Source organism: Phalacrocorax carbo, chromosome 7, assembly GCF_963921805.1.
Source record: "Phalacrocorax carbo chromosome 7, bPhaCar2.1, whole genome shotgun sequence".
In the NCBI taxonomy this organism is placed as follows: Eukaryota; Metazoa; Chordata; class Aves; order Suliformes; family Phalacrocoracidae; genus Phalacrocorax; species Phalacrocorax carbo.
The window spans coordinates 51,637,860-51,654,564 of NC_087519.1; the positions used below are offsets into that span (position 1 = coordinate 51,637,860).

Below are 16,705 nucleotides of genomic sequence, written 5' to 3' on the forward strand. Positions count from 1 at the left end.
GAAAAATATTTTCTGTTCTAGTTGTATTTATGCTATCCAAATATCTTCCTTATTTTAGTGTTCTTGGAAATCACAGTTAGAATTAGAGAGCAATCATTACAATTTTTCCAAAAGTTGGGAGTCCAGTAAAACTTTAATTATTTTTTTCTTCTCTAACGTGGTCTTTGAGAAGCCATGAAAAAACGTGGTTCGTTTTTAGTCTGCATGAGGAGTGCGTTTTGTTTTGCTTTTATTTATTTTTAATGGGAATCTCAGTCTTCCACACCTCTTACGCTTCGGCTCACCTAACAGAATACTCCACCTGAAAGGAACACGGTTTGTGTGCCTGCCAGACGTGCCCTGGGAGAGCACCTACTCTTCTCTAACCACTCATGGGCATCCAGGCCCCCAGCCCGGCCGGTACTCGGAGCTAGTCCCAGGGATGCCCTCCCGCAATGTGGATAGGCTCCAGGTAGGCATAGCTTTACACACAAAAAGTGCTTGGGAAACGGGTGGGGATGAGTGGGGGCGGGAAACGAAGACTTTGCTGTGAAGTCAGGATTCTCAGACTTCCCATGACTCTGCGTGTAGCTAAATGAACCTGCCGCCACGATGGCATCGCGTTTCTATACTGATGGGTTATCCTTCAGGGCTGTCCCCTGAGCACCAGGCACGAGCACGCGCCTCCTCTTTTGCTGTAACTACTCTTTTACATTCATTTGAGATGACTGTATGGGAAAAATCCTCACCCTGCACTAATTGCAGTGTCCATCCTAGCACATCTCCTACAAGGGGAAAAAATGAGCAGAGACCTCAGTAATGAAGTGCTGCTGGCAGGATACGCACGCGCTTAACAGAACCTGTCGTTATGCCTGAATGCTAATTAAAGGCAGCACAAACCCAGCAAAATCCTAACTCATCTGAAACGAATGGGAACTTCATCTCCACCAAGTGCAAGTTTTGTTTCGTCCTTCTTTATGTATTGTTGGTGGTCCTGGCCTTTGATGTGGATCACAAGTGAGCCCAAGAGGAATTATGCAATGAAGATAATTTGAAGCCATCCCTGACCTAATCTGGCTTAGAAAAAGATCAAGAGCTCATAATGCCATTACTGTCATAACAGGCTGAGCATGTTTATGCTTGTCTAGGTTCAATCTTAAGGGTGCCCTGAACTATGTACATGAGTCACCTGTATATACCTTCCTACTGCATTACCAAAGCAGGCAATGTTTACGTGGCTATTGTGGCTTCAAGTCTCAAATTTTGAGAATTAGTCCAGTCTAAACATCAGTGTCACGTGTCGGTTGGGTTTTATTGATTCCTCTTTTCTCATTATTAGACTGATTCTTCCTGCACAGGATTTTCTCATAGTCATGTTTAATTTTTGATTTCAGTCTTAGCAGTGTATCTAATCGATATTTGTGTTTACCTGTGTGCATGATTCAGAGCAACGTCAGGCTTCCCCAGTTTTAAGTAGCAGGTTACAAGCTTTGTCTCAATAAAACTGCTGATACTGGAAATATCTTCTGGAGATGACTCAGAGGGATTGTCTATAGCAGCACCTTTACTGCAAAGCTGTACAAGAAACAAAAATGTTATTTACTAATGTTGTAATACACCTTTTGTTAGGTAGAAATCCTTCTTCTAACTGATAAATGGAGAAAACTGACTTGTAAGTAGAACATACCCTGACTTTAACTAGAGTTAGCACTACAAAAATCAGTACAAATACAAGTGAATGTAATATAAAATGCAGTGTCATCTTCCTGGAAGGGATAGTCAAGAGAGCAGGTAATAAGCTAAAAACTAAAAAACACTCTTAGGAGCAAAACTATATTTTTCCTCATTTTCAAAAATACAGGCTCAACTTCAGGCTCCCAAAATCCATGGCTGTCTTGAGATCGAGGGCGAAGGAGGAGCCTCAGACAGCTATTTGCTTATTTCCGTAAGGCAGTGGTGAACCCTGCCTTAGGCGCTGCTGCCTTTGTCCCGCGGGTAGGACAGCAGAGAGTGACACAAGGCAAGGAAACCAGCAACTCTCCCCCTCATTTAATGGGAGGACTTGTCCTTCCAGAAAACTGCCATAGAAAGTAAAAAGAAGGAGATCGACTATCTTTGCCATCTTCTTGAGCCATATAGAATTTAGCAGAGAGAAACATCATATTTTCTGTTTAAGAAAATACTCTTTCCCTGATAGAAAAATCACCTGCCGTTCATCACAGCTGGTGATTGTCTCATTAAATAATGTTCTATTTCATAATGTGCATCACTGGAATTAGATAAGCCACAACGCCTTGAAGTTTCAGCGAGTCCTCAGCGCTGGCAGAGCTACGATGCTGGGCAGGACCACCTTTGGTCCTCAGATCTTTGTTCCATTAATCTACAGGCAACCTGCTTTTGAAATGCCAGAGAGTAGTAAAAATTAGCTTTTAGTTCTTAAGAAAATTCCACTGTAAACAATTAGATACAACTGTAAACAAATAGATTAAGCCTAAAAGCCTTGTCTTTAAGGACAATAACCATATAGTGCTACTAATGAAAATGCAATTCAGTGTCCTTTGCTTGGATAAACATCCCTAACAGGATTGTTCAGTGGGCAATGATTTAATCTGACTAAGTGACTTCACTGCAAATCAGCTTTAAAAGTAGATTTCTAATGAAAATTAACAAACTAATATTTATCTCAGCTGTGTGCTTAAATTCTTGGATCACACTGAGACCGGTGCTGAGGACCCTTACAGCGCTGATACGCAACTGCAGCCTAATGTGGATGAACGTAGCCTCTGCTTTAAATGGGGTATAACCAAGGGACTTTTAAGTCCAGTTTTGCCAGTCACCAAAGCTTTAAAATGGAAGGAGGAGGATCTGGTCCATTTGTCTAGCTCCTCATCACTAGCGACTTTAGTTATAATAATTAGTTTCTTGTGCCTATGTAGTTAAAAGCCAGCGGTTGATCTTCAGGAGGTGCAATGCCAACTCAGCAGTTTGAGATCTCTTTAGAAGATTAAATCTGCCAAGAAAAAAAGCTCTTCTCTATGTGCATCTTCCCGCGTGTGATCCTTAAAAGCAAGAAGGATTATAGACCCGCGTCCACACTAAGCACCTACAAAGCTAACCCAATCTTTAAGATTTTTGTGCATTGGTTAGAAATCAGCACAATTCTTTACAGGCAACAAGGGGCGTCGAGGGAAGTGTCACCCGAGTTCAGGTGTGATAAATATTTTTTTCTTTCACATCCCTTCTCTGCTGAGTGAAGTTACACGGTGTATATAATAACACCCATACATTTAAGATTTTCTATCATCTTGTTATCAGTAGAAGTTATAAATCAGAGAATTCATCACTTTTAACTTTGCTCATGGTAGCGTATATATCTGCTGAAGCGTCTGTATGGATAAGACATGCTATATGTAGCTAAAAGACCCAGAGAATTATGTTCACATCAGTGAACATAAAAGTATCATCAAGCTTTTCTGTAATAACACTTTTCAGCTGAATTGGCCATGCTGTGACCTCCGTTAAATTTATGGGAATGAGAGATTTGAGGCTACTCCCCGGACTTTCAAGTTCTTGAATGATTGTGAGAAGAAAAGAATCATTTAGGGATCCCTTCAGTATAAAGTGCTGCAATTCAGAGTTTCCTCGGGTCTTACTGCTGATACGGAGAGTTATGTTTAGACCTGCATAACCCCTCAGTTATCTTTGACAAAAACCAAGACATGAGTCTCTGTAAACCATATCTGAACAGATAAGGATTCAGAAAATATCTTTAAATACAGTGAAGATTGGGTTCTGCCAGGTCTTCCCTAAGACATCTCAGAAGTAAGAGTTCAAAGAAACAACAAATAACTCAATCTTTTATCTCACAAAATCAGAGTAATATTTTAAAGGCATGTGCCTGTGTTTGGGACCATCTGGGTTTATGCTTTTTGCATCCCAAACTGTCTCCTGATTTTTGTGTAGCATTTCTGCAGTGGATCAATGTGTTTGAGATCTCTCCACGCTAGTGCCATACGAACAACAGCAAACGCGCACCGAAAGTAAGATTCAACTTCATTTTACAGAAATGGCTACTTCTGTACTAAGCAGAAAAGTTGTGAATATACAAAATAGCCCTAGTGTCCGGTATCAGTGAGATGCACAATTACGTGCACTCACTGGTATAAGGGACTTTTTTGGGTAACAATATAGAGACCGCTGGAAAAGGGTTCTGTTGGGTGAACCATCTCAGCTCGGCCCGAAAAGCCCACCATCGTTTTCCAAGCTCTGATGGGGGTGATACCTTTTGTGTCTGTTTCATCACCCTTCATTCCATTTTTCTAACCTTTCTGATAAAAGGACTTGGCTATGCAGCAGGACAAGGGCTCTTTCCTTGCGTTGTCCTGTCTGCCACCAAATATTGAGTCTGAATGAGTGTTTTTTTGGGGGATGAGGCCAAGGCAGTGCCAGAAAGCACCCGAGAAAGCTCATCTGGGCGAGTTCTCCGGGGAGGAGTTAGGCAGGAAGGAGACAGCGAGGTGGGATTTTGCAGCACAGGTGGGGGATGCGGGGAAGAGTTGTAGAAAGACTCACATCTGAGTTTCAAGAGGGATGAGAAAAAAGGAAAGTTTCCTGGGGATCCAAAGGAGCCTTTGTAGCTACGGATTGTTGCAACTTTGGGAAGCCCTGCTGGACTGAGAGAAAGGGAAGAGGAAAGGCTGTGCCATGCAGAGACGTAATGAGCAGGGAGGAGATTTGTTTGCGATTTTCATGTTCCACCTAGCAGAACCGAGTTTTCTTTATCTTGCTGTAGTCTGCAGTCCAATAGCACTACCTTTGAAGATCGGAAGGGCTGCTGGTGTTTTTGGAGTGCTTTAAGTAACAGGTAAAAACAGCTCCATCTCACTCCTCTGAATACCTTACGGTCTTTTCACGAGGCGATTGAAAGAGAGATGCGGGCTCGGAGGGGCAGTTGCCTTTTGTACCATCGAGGGTTCCTTTTCCCAGAGTTATGTGACAGAATTTTAATTCCAAACTGGGAAATTTGGGGCTACGTCTTACCTAAGGCTTTGGTGAGCTTTGGGTCGGCAGAAATCTTGCCAATATCTTAAAGGTTATAGAGGCTATGAAATCAAAGCGAGCAACTTAAACTTCTGAAGCTTTACAGCCAATCTGGGGTTAAAAACCTGCAATGCACCTTTTTGTCCTTTACTCTAGCTAGCAAATCTAACAGTATTTTTACTTTCAGACTTAGTCTACCTGAGAGTAGAGTACCCATGTCAGTAGATTGGAATATTTTTCCAGAAATAATATTTAATTAAAAAGATCCTGCTAAAGGATATTGATATTTTCACAGAATCACAGGTTGGAAGGGATCTCAGGGATCATCTAGTCCAACCAGAGGGGCCCTTGTTACAACTGGAGGCCATCGTGCAGGTTTTGTGTACGTGCACCCTTTAGAGGACTGCTGGGTTATCCCATTCAAAGAGCTACTGAGTATATAAATGATATGAAAGGAATTAAAACATTACCTGCAATTTTTGTATTAGCGGTGAACTTGCACTGATTATGTTATACTTTCACTGATGAAGGAGGTTTCTCTTGCAATGTGTAGGACCCTATAAATATATTGCTGAAACCACAGTTGTATAAATGCTTGTGATTAAGTACTTTGACAAAGGTCAGAAAACAAGTCTGTGACACTGTGAACTCAGCATAGATCTTGTGGTATTAAGGCTTTCATTTTGGCAGTAGCAAGCAGGGAAATGTTATGAGTAAAGACCTCCCTGGCGTTAGCTAATAACAAAGGGGGGAAAAGATCCCCCCAAACCCACCATGGCTTTGGTAACAGTGGAAATGCTGATCGTTAAGGTAGCTTCCTAACTAGCGTGGGTGTAATTTGGAAGAATAACACTAGAGCTCCGGTGATCCGTACGTTGGAACTGGTGTCACCGAAAACAAGGTGAAAGGTTCAGGTGTAAGAGAAAGGCAACGGTAACGGTTTACTAATCACTGCTACAGGTTCGGTGTAGATTAAATTCAGGTATACGGTTTGCCTTAAAAAAGATGCCCAATAGATATGCATGGCGGGGATACAGATGCGTATTCGAAAACAAATTTAGCCTGGGAAAACAAGTGAATTTGGTCAAATGGTGTCTGTCAAGGAGATTCTTTGGCAACTTCCATGAGGTCACTCATGCATTCCTCTGCCAGACTGAAAGGGTTAAGAGCTAGTTTGAATACAGCAATAACCTGCTAGCCTTGCTGGAGCTGATCGCTTTGCTTTTCCTTTTTTTTTTAATTATTATTATATTTCTTGCTAGCAGAGGAATGTTTAATCGTGCCTCTCTGCTTTAAAGATAACTTTGTGGTTTTCCCTGGAGTGATTTTTAGAGTGGCTAATCAGAGGGACAGACCTGAAAAGGCAAGAAGTATTTAATTAGTGTCTTTTCTTCTGACTAGCCAACAGTCCTAACCAGATGCCATCACTTCAGAGCCATCCAAGTAATCAGCCTGGTACCGTCACTGCATTGCACATCAGGCACCTGGCAAGTCGAGCACTGACTGCATCCCAGAAAATGTCTGCTAAGGAAGGCTACTTCTGAAAATAACTCTCAAAACCTGACAGCAAGCCTCACACAGGGCTGAAAACAAACCGCTTTTTGTATATCACACTGTATTCCAGTCCTTACAACTATTAGGGACTATCAAAAATACCGCGGGAAACTGGTGTAACAAAGAGCCAGTTAATGGTGGTTTTGTCTCAGTGGAGAGCAAAAAAGTCAGTATGGAGAATAAAAGGGAGAGGATTTTCTCTCAATGATATGATTTCATGCAGTATAACTTTCCAGCTTCTATTCAAAGTCATACTGACATCTTGGTATGCAATTTCACTCAGCAGAGCAGGAACTGTATATAAACCCCCTGTCTTTATTGTTAATGAGATTTGTGTAAATAACTTGCTAGAAAACATATTGAAAATATATAATTCACTACTAAATATGAATGCAGATGTCGGGCAAGACAAAATAAATTTACTGGGCTCCCTGCAATGTGCTCTGCAATGGATAATTCAAATAATACGTACGTATGATATTTTTGCCATATTAGCTGCTCTATGCAGAGTTAGCACTGGATTCTGAAATAATAACGTCTGTGCAGGACCCATTTGCTGTCTTATTGGTTACACAGCACTGGCTGAGAGCCAAATACACCTTGGATACGCTAAGTTATGAGGAACGGTCCCTATTTCTATTCAGAAAACCACTGTTTGCCAGAAAAGCGTGGTTCTGGTGAACTCAGCAGGCTGCTTGCCCTCACCGTGGCGTCTGGCGGGGTGGGGTTCAGCCTGCTCTCCCCACACTGCCATTGGGTTTATCTTAAGCCCCGGCTATGTCTAGGCTTAAATTCCTTCTCTGGCTACAACCAGCCTTTCTGTAGGAACCAGAGGGACATGGAAGGGATGTGGTGACCAGGTGGGGCAGAATGTTTGAGATGTTTGAACCTAGATTTTATCCTCCCCAAAGGCTGGCAGCTTTTGCATAGCTGTTGCTGTTTCAGCCCTTTTTGGAGACAAGATTTCTCTGCAAAAATGAGATTTCAAGTGCCCACCAAATTCAGAGGATACAGCATTTTAGTTTGTGCTCATTTATAGGTGGATGCTGCTTTATAAAAATAAATTTGATGTGAATCTTTCCCTCCCACAGAAGATAACGATGTTCAGTGCAGCACCCTTAAGCCCAAGTTATTCCTGTTTATTGGCCCAGCCTCAGATAAAGGCTTTACCTCCCCCCACTGCCAACTTAGGGGTCTTCCCCGTATTGTAAATAATTTGCCTCAGAAGCATTAAATCAAGAACAAAGGTTTTAGGAAAAGAGCATCCGTTTGACTTCAGCTTAATCTGTGTGCTGCGCTATAAACCTGTGCCTCATTACCAACCCCTGTTTTATGGAGCGTTCCCGTTATCAGTACTGCTGGGGTGAGAGGAGTAGTCGCAGAAAAACCCAACACCGAAGCTCTCTAATGAAACATATACTGTGGAATCAATATGCTACAATAGTTTAGGAGGAACTTTATAATCTGTACAAACATACTGAAATCTCCTTTATAGGTTGCTTTGGTAATACCCAAATTTGTCAGTCCGCCCAGGATCAAACCAAGCTGAGGACAGTATAAATATTCCATGTGAAAACCAATCAGAAAAAAGTCAAAACTGATACCAGCACCTCCTCTTGATAGGACTGTAGTTCAAAATGCCTATTGGACTTTGAAGCAGGAGCATCGGTCTGTTGATAGCGTTCACAGGAGGAGCTGGCCAAAATGAATGTTTTTTTTGGAGGCAACTGTCAGCTGGTGTGATGTGACTATATTGTAGCAAGATTTTGAGAGCTGTCATGATTGCTTGGAAAAAGCAATATAATTTCAGGCCAACTAATTTAATCCCTTTGATGCCAAGAGATTTGCTACTGCTAAGTCCAAACACAGAGATATCTCACCAGCACTTTTATTAAGGCAAACTATGTGAAAGGTTCACTCCATTTTGACGGACAGGATTATTAGGGAAAAGCAATAATTTGCTGAAGCCTTATTTTCATGCCGTTTCTGGATATGACATTAAAGCTAGCTGCAAGGCCAGCTCTCCTCTTGCTCCCCACCTCGGGTTGGTGTGGGTCTGGTAAACTCCACCAAGAATCCTCTCAACAGTTTTGTCAGTGTTAGAAACACAGCGCATATCCGTGCCTCAGGAATAAACAGAAATAAAGCTCTTCCCTAAAGTAACCTAACCAGAATTCATTCCCCCCTACTTTTTATTGTTTGGTTCACCTCTGTAAAGCTTTTCAGCATTTATATTCATTTTACACTGTCAAAAGCTGAACAGGAGTAAGATAACAAATGGTTCTGGTAGCAGCTGTCACCACCTACTGTCTGTGTTTGCCTGTGTGAATCTCTAAATGGAAATAAAGTACTTTAATAACACATTTTCTCTAAACTGTCCTCATGGATAAAGTTACTCTCAAATCAGTCCATGAACACTTTCCAATTCGGTGCCCACTTCAGCCTGCATCTCCGTCTCTCCGCTGCAAAGCCTATGTAGATATGCAGCAGTATGATTTAAAGACATTGCAGATAGAAAATTCTTTAACAGCACATCTTCTGTGGCTGCCACTTGCCTGCGTTAGCTGCTTTTGGTGTTTGAACCGACTCCGAACTTGCCGGATTTTCTCCCTATAAATTAACCTGATTGTCATTGCATTTTTATGCTGCGTTGGCTCTAGCCAGGAAGCACCTAGAGCCGCAAATTAAACACGAGTTGCTCTGCCCTCCCTGTTCCTGTAGGATACCTTCCAGGAGCAGATGGCAGCTGAGAGGATAAATACCTCCGATTTCTTAGGGCCTTGAACGTAAAAGAAGCTCGACTTTGAGACGGGCTCTAAGGCATCGCTTTACACTGAGAGGTGCGAGGTAGCATCCCACGTTTGGGTTTCTCTGCTGTTGGGTATCACAATGCCTGTGATACGTGCGGGGAGCTGCGGGCTTCAGGCCCCTAGAGGTTTTTAGCTGCCCAGCTTTCAGAGTAGCCCTTTATGGATCCAGCCGGCGGTGACATGCCCTCAGCCACGCATGACGGTGACCGTTGAGCAAAAGTCTGAGCCCATGCTTTTCAAGATGGGCTAGAGCCTCATCCAAGGCTGTCCCGAGTCTCTCTCCCTCTTCTTTTTCTATTTTTTTTCTTGTCTAACCTACTGATAAATCTACTACGTGGACCTTGTCTCTGTTTCTCAGGGATTGTAAAACGTGTGGTTTGCATGTGTTCAGGTCAATGAGGCTTTTGATTGTAAGTGACAAGTAGTGGGTGATTATTATTTTTAATCAAATATTGTACTGCTTAGCATTTGCAAAGTATGGAGAAAATATTTGGTGCTTTTGAGCACCTGTCCCCTCCAGGTAAATAATTTAATAGCATGTGAGGAAGCCAATTAGAGTTAATTAGAAATTGACTGATCTGCTCTGGCACCAAAACGATTGGAAAATACGGTCTGTCCTTTCTGGAATAGGGATTTTGCTCTCGTACACACACACGAGTGAGGAAATATATTGTTTTATGGTCAACACATAACATTCCTTTGAGGAAAAAAGCACTTTATAAGCCAGAGATGTAACAGCAGTTCAGGCAAGAAGTACAGGGGCACAAATCCTTATAGACAAATAGCCGTGTAGTTCCTCCGCTTTATTTCATGGTGATGGGCATGCTGGAAATGTCTAGAAGATTAATAGATTCAAATTCAGTGATCAAAAAATGGGAGCATGTCCAAATGGATCATTATAACAGATTCCCACTCTATCCCACAAGCCAGATTTGAGCCATCTGTAAGCTTCACATTCCTCGTCTAAAATCTTCTGCAGCCATAAAAGTCTATAAGCATCAGTAGGGGGGGGGGGAAAATCAATTTCTTGGCTTGCAGCCTAAAAATATAGTGATGGGACTGTAGGGAGAGAAAACCTGCTGATTATCAGGGTTTGTGTTTTTTTTTTTTTAAGCAAGTTAAACGAGTAGGCCATATTTAGGAAAGTACTTGGTTATTAGAGGAAAAGGCTATTTCTAGGGAGTAAAGTCAGCACCTCACACTCAGGCTTTGGGGGATCAGTGAGTGCCATCGTTGATGTTCTCTGCCCAAGACCTAGCGTACTCCCAGGAAGCTTCTAGAGGACCTGTGCTAATGATAAGGATGGATTATTTATGAGTCTAATGTTTTAGCTCCAGAAACTTGGTGCTAAAAATAAATATTTAGTCTTTCACAAGCTTTCCCTTGAAGACTTTCATGGTGTTAAACTGTGTCTTTAAAACTGTTAAACAGCTTTTCTTGGTGAGAGGGGATAGGGAAGACCATATAAAGCCGTATTTTCTATCCCTTTCATTCCAGTGGATGACCAGTAATTCCAGTCTCTGCTCCATAAAGCAAGGGATTACACACGGTTATATATTGTTGGCTCGGACCTCAAGGCCCACCTGCAAAAAAAGACAATGTTGAGGGAGGGTGGGCAGAAATGTGGCCGTGCCCTTGTCTTTCTGCAGCATCTAGCACTGATCCAATGGTCACAACGGGAAGCGCATCCAAATCCCCTAATCCTGTGGTGCTCCCAGGACCGCCCTTGCAGCGGTGCCTCTAAAAAAGCCGCCTGTGCTTTTCTAACGTGCTCTACCGTTGGATGGAGTGCTTAAGATGAACCTCTTTTCACATAGGTATTTCTATAGGAAATACTAATTTTTTGCTTCTCATATTACAAAATTGACGGAAGGCTCGGCTGAACTGCGCTGCCCAGCTCTCCGCTGGTACGTAATCCTGTCCGTGAGGCACCGGTGCCACAGCCACCTCCAAATATGTGCTTTTTTGCAGATATTGTTGCCTGGAAGAGGGCGCGTGGTCTTGACAAAGCCTTCTCTACACGCAGTGAATCACAAGGCAATGAGCCACAGGTTAATCTAAAAACTCAAGGTGGGCAAAAAAGATGGCACTAATGTTTATCTCCCTGCCATAGGAACGGAGCCCGTAATGGCCATCTGTGGAAAATGGAGATATTCCAGCTTGTGGAGAGGCACCACAACAGCACTCTGGTGAATTAATCACACGCTGTTTGAGGCCCTCACCTCACATGTGGGATACATTTCATGTCTCTCAGATATTCTACGCCGAAAGCTGTGTGCTGAGATACTGTGGACTTCTTTCTGTGCACAGCAGTCATGAACCTCTCTCATTTATTTTTTTAGTCACAGGGGAGGATTATTTTCAGAACAACAGGGTCTGAAATTTAAATTTGTGCAGGTTTTAAACAGGCTGATGTTTCTGAAGCCTTTTACGCTCTCTGATATTAAGAGATTAGTTTGAGACAAGATCTTTCGATCCTCATAACGGTTTAACGTTATTTTGTAGCTAAACTGTTAATAATTGGCTAGAGACTCTATCGATATACGTGTATGGCTTCCACTGAGGTTTTAAGCTGAAGAGCGATTTCTCATACCCTTCACATCCCAGTCCAGATGTTCAAGCCCTATTTCCCTACGTTCCAACAGATGGATGCCAAAAATTTAGGGGAATTTACAGCATTTCTCAATATAGTATATAAAATGTACTGTATTATTGAGCTAGGAGGTAGAAGAGCAGAGACTATTGCCCCAATTTCTTCAGCTATTTTCCTCACTAGCAACAGAAAGTACTTAATTCTTAAGCTCTATTGGTGAGAGTTCTCCAAGGAAGCATTATTTTTTCCTCTCTCAGGCCAACTATAATGCAGCTGACTAGCACTAAGTCCCTCCTGATTAATTTAATGGTAGCTAAATAGTGCAGAAATAGTGAGAAGCCACCAATCCTTCTCTTGCTAACACTGCCTTCCCTCTGTCTGTGGTAATCAGCAGCATGCTGTCCAACATATAACAGCCTCTAAATTAAACAACCAATTCAGTTTTTCTTTCTGACCAGTAATTTTCCTTTTTTTTCCCCAATCCGATAATTTCATTGCTAGACTTTCAGAACTGCCAGTTATTTGTATAGCTGAAAACCAACATGATCTCAAGAACGACGATACGACATGAATATATAGATGGATCTAGAAAAGACATTTTGGCTTAAAGAGCCAAGAAGGGTATGGTATTTGTAATATGTATGGTAACACTAACTTTAGTGATACTATCCAAATTTAACGCTAAGCGCAGGCTTTTCTGGATCAGGATGTCTAACTGTGGATGTTGTAATATCAGACTAAAGCCTTAATTCCCTTAAATCTGAAAAATGTCAGTAAACATTTTGCACCAGAATCCATAACTTTGAATTTCCTGACTTTTGAGCTTATAACAAACATATCATGCTTCTCTTCACCCACGTGAATTGCAGAGGAATTTCTGCTTATTTCTTCAAAAAGCATTGGGCAGAACAACCACAGTTCCAGTCTCAGTAGCTGAAGTTTTCTGGTTTTCCCTGCATCATCTCCACTTTGTCTATATCTGAACAAATAGACAAATGAGAGATGATGCAGAGAAAAGCAACAGAAATGATACAGAGGTTTAGAAAACATGACCTGGAAGGACATACTAAGATCACTGAATTTATTTAATTGAGAGAAGACCTAAAAGACATATGCTAAGAGGTTGCAAGTACAGGGAGAATAGGGTGGTTAATTGCTCTTCATGTCAAACAAGGAGACAAAAACCATTATGGGCTATTTTGCATCATGCAGGGTTGGGAAAAACTTTCCCAGTCATCATCATCGTTTCCCGAAGCACCCCGCCTTGCTGGTGTAGATGAGAAGTGTGTCTCACTGCAGATTTTTAGAAACAGAGTACAGAAGTTTATTTCAGGAATATTCTGGGTTTTGCTTCTGAGGACACCTGGATTAAGAGACTGCTGAGAAACCCCCACCTTACAGTTCTGTTATTTCCCAGTCACTCTGTCCACAGTCCCAGGAAGGAATTCTTTAATCTCTACTTAATCTTTAACCAGGATGTCTATTAACTAGCCTTTCCATTTCTTCTTAGGAAGAGAAAATTCCTCCATTCTTCTCAAGTGACAAAGGTTTTTGTCCCCATCACAGCTCATTTCTGAATGTAGGAAGAAAAAGAAAGCCTAAAAAGGATGGCACTTTCTAATTTTATTCACTTACTGCTATAAAAGGTATTGTTTTAAAATAAAATGTCTTCAATATTGTAGAAAAAAATATAGGAATAGGATATTTGCTTGTCAGCTGCAAGCCCCTAATGTTTTACAAATGCTTTTGAATTAAGTTTGGCAGTGCAGCACTGAAACAAGTAGAGTTGGACCCTTTTTCAGGATGTCAAGTGCATCGCTGAAGTGATTGGGGTCAGAGTGGAGATAAAACATTAAGGAGGGTCCGGAGAGTCCAGCGTGCAAGTCCTTTATTCTAATCACCAACCATATTCCTGTGAAGTGGAAAATGCCTCTCTTGGGTTTCATTTATTTATTTATTTTATTTGAGAAGCAGACGCTGGCCTTTAAAATCCTTCCAGCTACTGAGAATGGGGTTTTTTTTGCATCATGTATCGCGGAAAAAGTCAAGCCCTCATCCACACAGTAAATGTTAGCGGCTGGGTTAATTGTGAGGATATAGGGCATCTTTCAAGGTTTATAAGACATCTATGCTCTTGGAGATACTGTTTTCAAAATGCGCTAATGCTGCCTCTTTGAAAGCAGCCTTTGGCTGCAGAGTGCTACTATTTAACAGGTTTAACATTACTAAAAATTGGGAGGCTGACGCCATTATTAAATTTCATTCTGCACAAAAGCAAACAGTTTATCATAGTCTGTTCCCAGCAATTGTAATCCAATTTTTGTTATCTTACATTGTTTAAAAAAGAGAGAAAGAGAAAGATACTGTACATCAATCTGATAAAGAATGCTTAAATAACTAGTGCTTTTTTGTGATTATGTCGGTTTTATAGCAGCATTATGGAAACACGACAGGGTAACTAAAATCTGATTACTTCTAAGTCCTTCCCCATTATGTGATTATTATGAACCATGACTTCTACTGGCACATTATGAATTACATGGTCATAATACAAGGGATTTCCAATATAATTAACTGAGATTAGCAGCACTAGAGAAATCTGGGAATAATGATACAACTTTGAACAATCAGTTTTACTGTAAGAGCTGCTAGCTCCGGCTTCCAGGAAACAGGAGGCTGGTGGATGTAACCCCGACCCACCCGCTGGGGTTTCCTACACCTCCTTTGTCCTCCCTCCCCCCCTGAAATTAATTGCAACCTTGCCAGAGTGTTAGGAACTCCCTCTTTTGCTCTTTTCTTCTCATATTATACTGATAAAACTCAAGGCTGGCTAAGATTTCCAAAAACGTCAAAGGTCTTTAGATACTTCCTTTTGGAGGGGCTCAGCCTGAAACTGGGAAGGGCTTTGCTTTTGAAAACACAGAAATATCTACTTATTGAAGAACAAATCCATTTAAGGCAGCTCAAGTTTGAGCAGTTAAAGGCAGAAAGTCATGAAAATCACAGGTTACTTTCAAAGACCATAGCCAAAGCTATTTCTATAGCATCTCAGGCAGGCAAGAAGTCTTTCCACAGAAAAGTGGGGTTTTGGTGCCCCTTTTTGGCCAAGACACACTTTGGTCCAAAGTAGCTTTTGGACTCTTAGCTGCTGTAGAGAAAGCCAGCTGCCTCCAGAGGGGCTTGCTCACTACTGAACCTGTCCTTTCTCATGCAGAAAGAAAAGGATTTCTACACAGATTCAGTGGCCATCTTCTGGCTTTGGAGAAGGAAAAAAAAAAAAAAAGGGGAAACGGTGTGCCTGATGGAAATGCTGCAGGGGAAAAAAAGAGATTAAAACAGACCTTTTGTTTAACCAAAGGGTTAAACGTTTCACCCAGTAGTGCATGGAAGGCTGGGGTAGACTGGGAACTCCCCTGGTTATTGAGACACCATTTGTGCCTGATAGAGCTGGGATTAAAGAGAGGAGCATCTTTTGTTTTTTCAGTCTATGGGACTTAAATTTCCTCCGTACATAAATGCAGGTGAAGACAGAGGAAAATACTAAGTCACCTGAGGTTTTTTTGGTTCAGTCCAATGCCCCCATCCATCCATGATTTATTTATAGCTCTTAATTTTCAGATTTCACACAAAATTGCATCTCAGGATTTTTATTAAACCACACAGGTTTGTGCTCCTTGTTCACTTTGGTATTATTACACCCAGGCAGTACAATGACAGCCTTTCATTTACTTTGCTACGGTGATCGTACTTCTTTAACCCCATACCTCCAGTGCTGTTGAGAACTGTTCCACTGCTGCTGGGTGGTTCTTCTGCCTGTAGCAAGTCCTGGCTTCCCGGAGGGTCACCTGAAGCTGTTGGTCAATCTGGGGCAAAGCGCTGCCATTAGGTGCGCTCAGAGCACCTGCTTTTTCCGAATCACGGCACGCTGACTCTGTGCTTGTCGACACCACGGGCTCAGCAAACTCGAAGGAAATGTCCTCCTCGTCGGTGTAGACCAACTCCATTTCTACATCCATTAGGCTTTCCAGGGGAATATGAGGCAGAGGTGTCGGGATTAACCGATTGCCAGTCTCTAACGTTGTTTCTTCATTTTTCACAGCTAGTTTTTCACTGGTTTTGGATTTCTGTTTACAGCTTGCTCTGTCCATATCATGACTTTGTTTTTCCTTCTTTTTCTCTGTGGCTTTTATTCTCTCCATTATATTTTCAGCTGCTCCATCCCCAAGGTGGTTTTTGGCCTCTTGCAATGCTTCTGGAATATCATTCAATTTGCTCGCTGCTATATTCGACTCCTTACTACTACACATTTGCTGAGAGGTTTCATTCTTGCCATCCATGCTCATGAGATTTTTTTTGGAAGTCAATGCTGCTTTCTGATGCAGTGTTGCTTTCTTGAGCAAAGAAAGAGTCCTAGGAGAAAATGGAGAAAAGTTAAGTGTTCTCAAACATTGCAAAGCCAAAAAAAGCATGCAAATGCTTCCTCCGCTAGGCGTATCATAGGCAATCTTCAATAGTTAGTACATAGCATATCAGACTCACTGTAGTTACTTCTCTTTCCTGTGTAAAACTTCAAGGCTTCTTAAATATTTTTGATAGCTCTCAATAAAAGGCGTTTGTTTATACAAAGTAATGCCAGTTTATCCGTTATATCTGCAACAGGAAGGGAAAATCTGGCTTTAATGAAAAGAAAAACAAGCCAAACCCCGTGACTGACTTGCGTCGTGTGTTG

The 16,705-nt window shown here is 41.7% G+C and overlaps 1 protein-coding gene across 1 annotated transcript in view; it reads right to left on the bottom strand.

Annotated features, from left to right (window-relative positions):
* The window catches only part of SPATA16 (spermatogenesis associated 16), an 81,618-nt gene extending 65,238 nt beyond the window's left edge, over positions 1–16,380 (bottom strand). The window contains exons 1-2 of the mRNA XM_064455873.1: positions 15,741–16,380; positions 1,409–1,554 (exon numbers count right to left, since the gene is read on the bottom strand). Of these exons, the coding sequence (XP_064311943.1) occupies positions 1,409–1,554; positions 15,741–16,319 (725 nt within the window). The 5' untranslated portion in view covers positions 16,320–16,380. The remainder of the gene's footprint in view (positions 1–1,408; positions 1,555–15,740) is intronic.
* Positions 16,381–16,705: the final 325 nt, after the last annotated feature.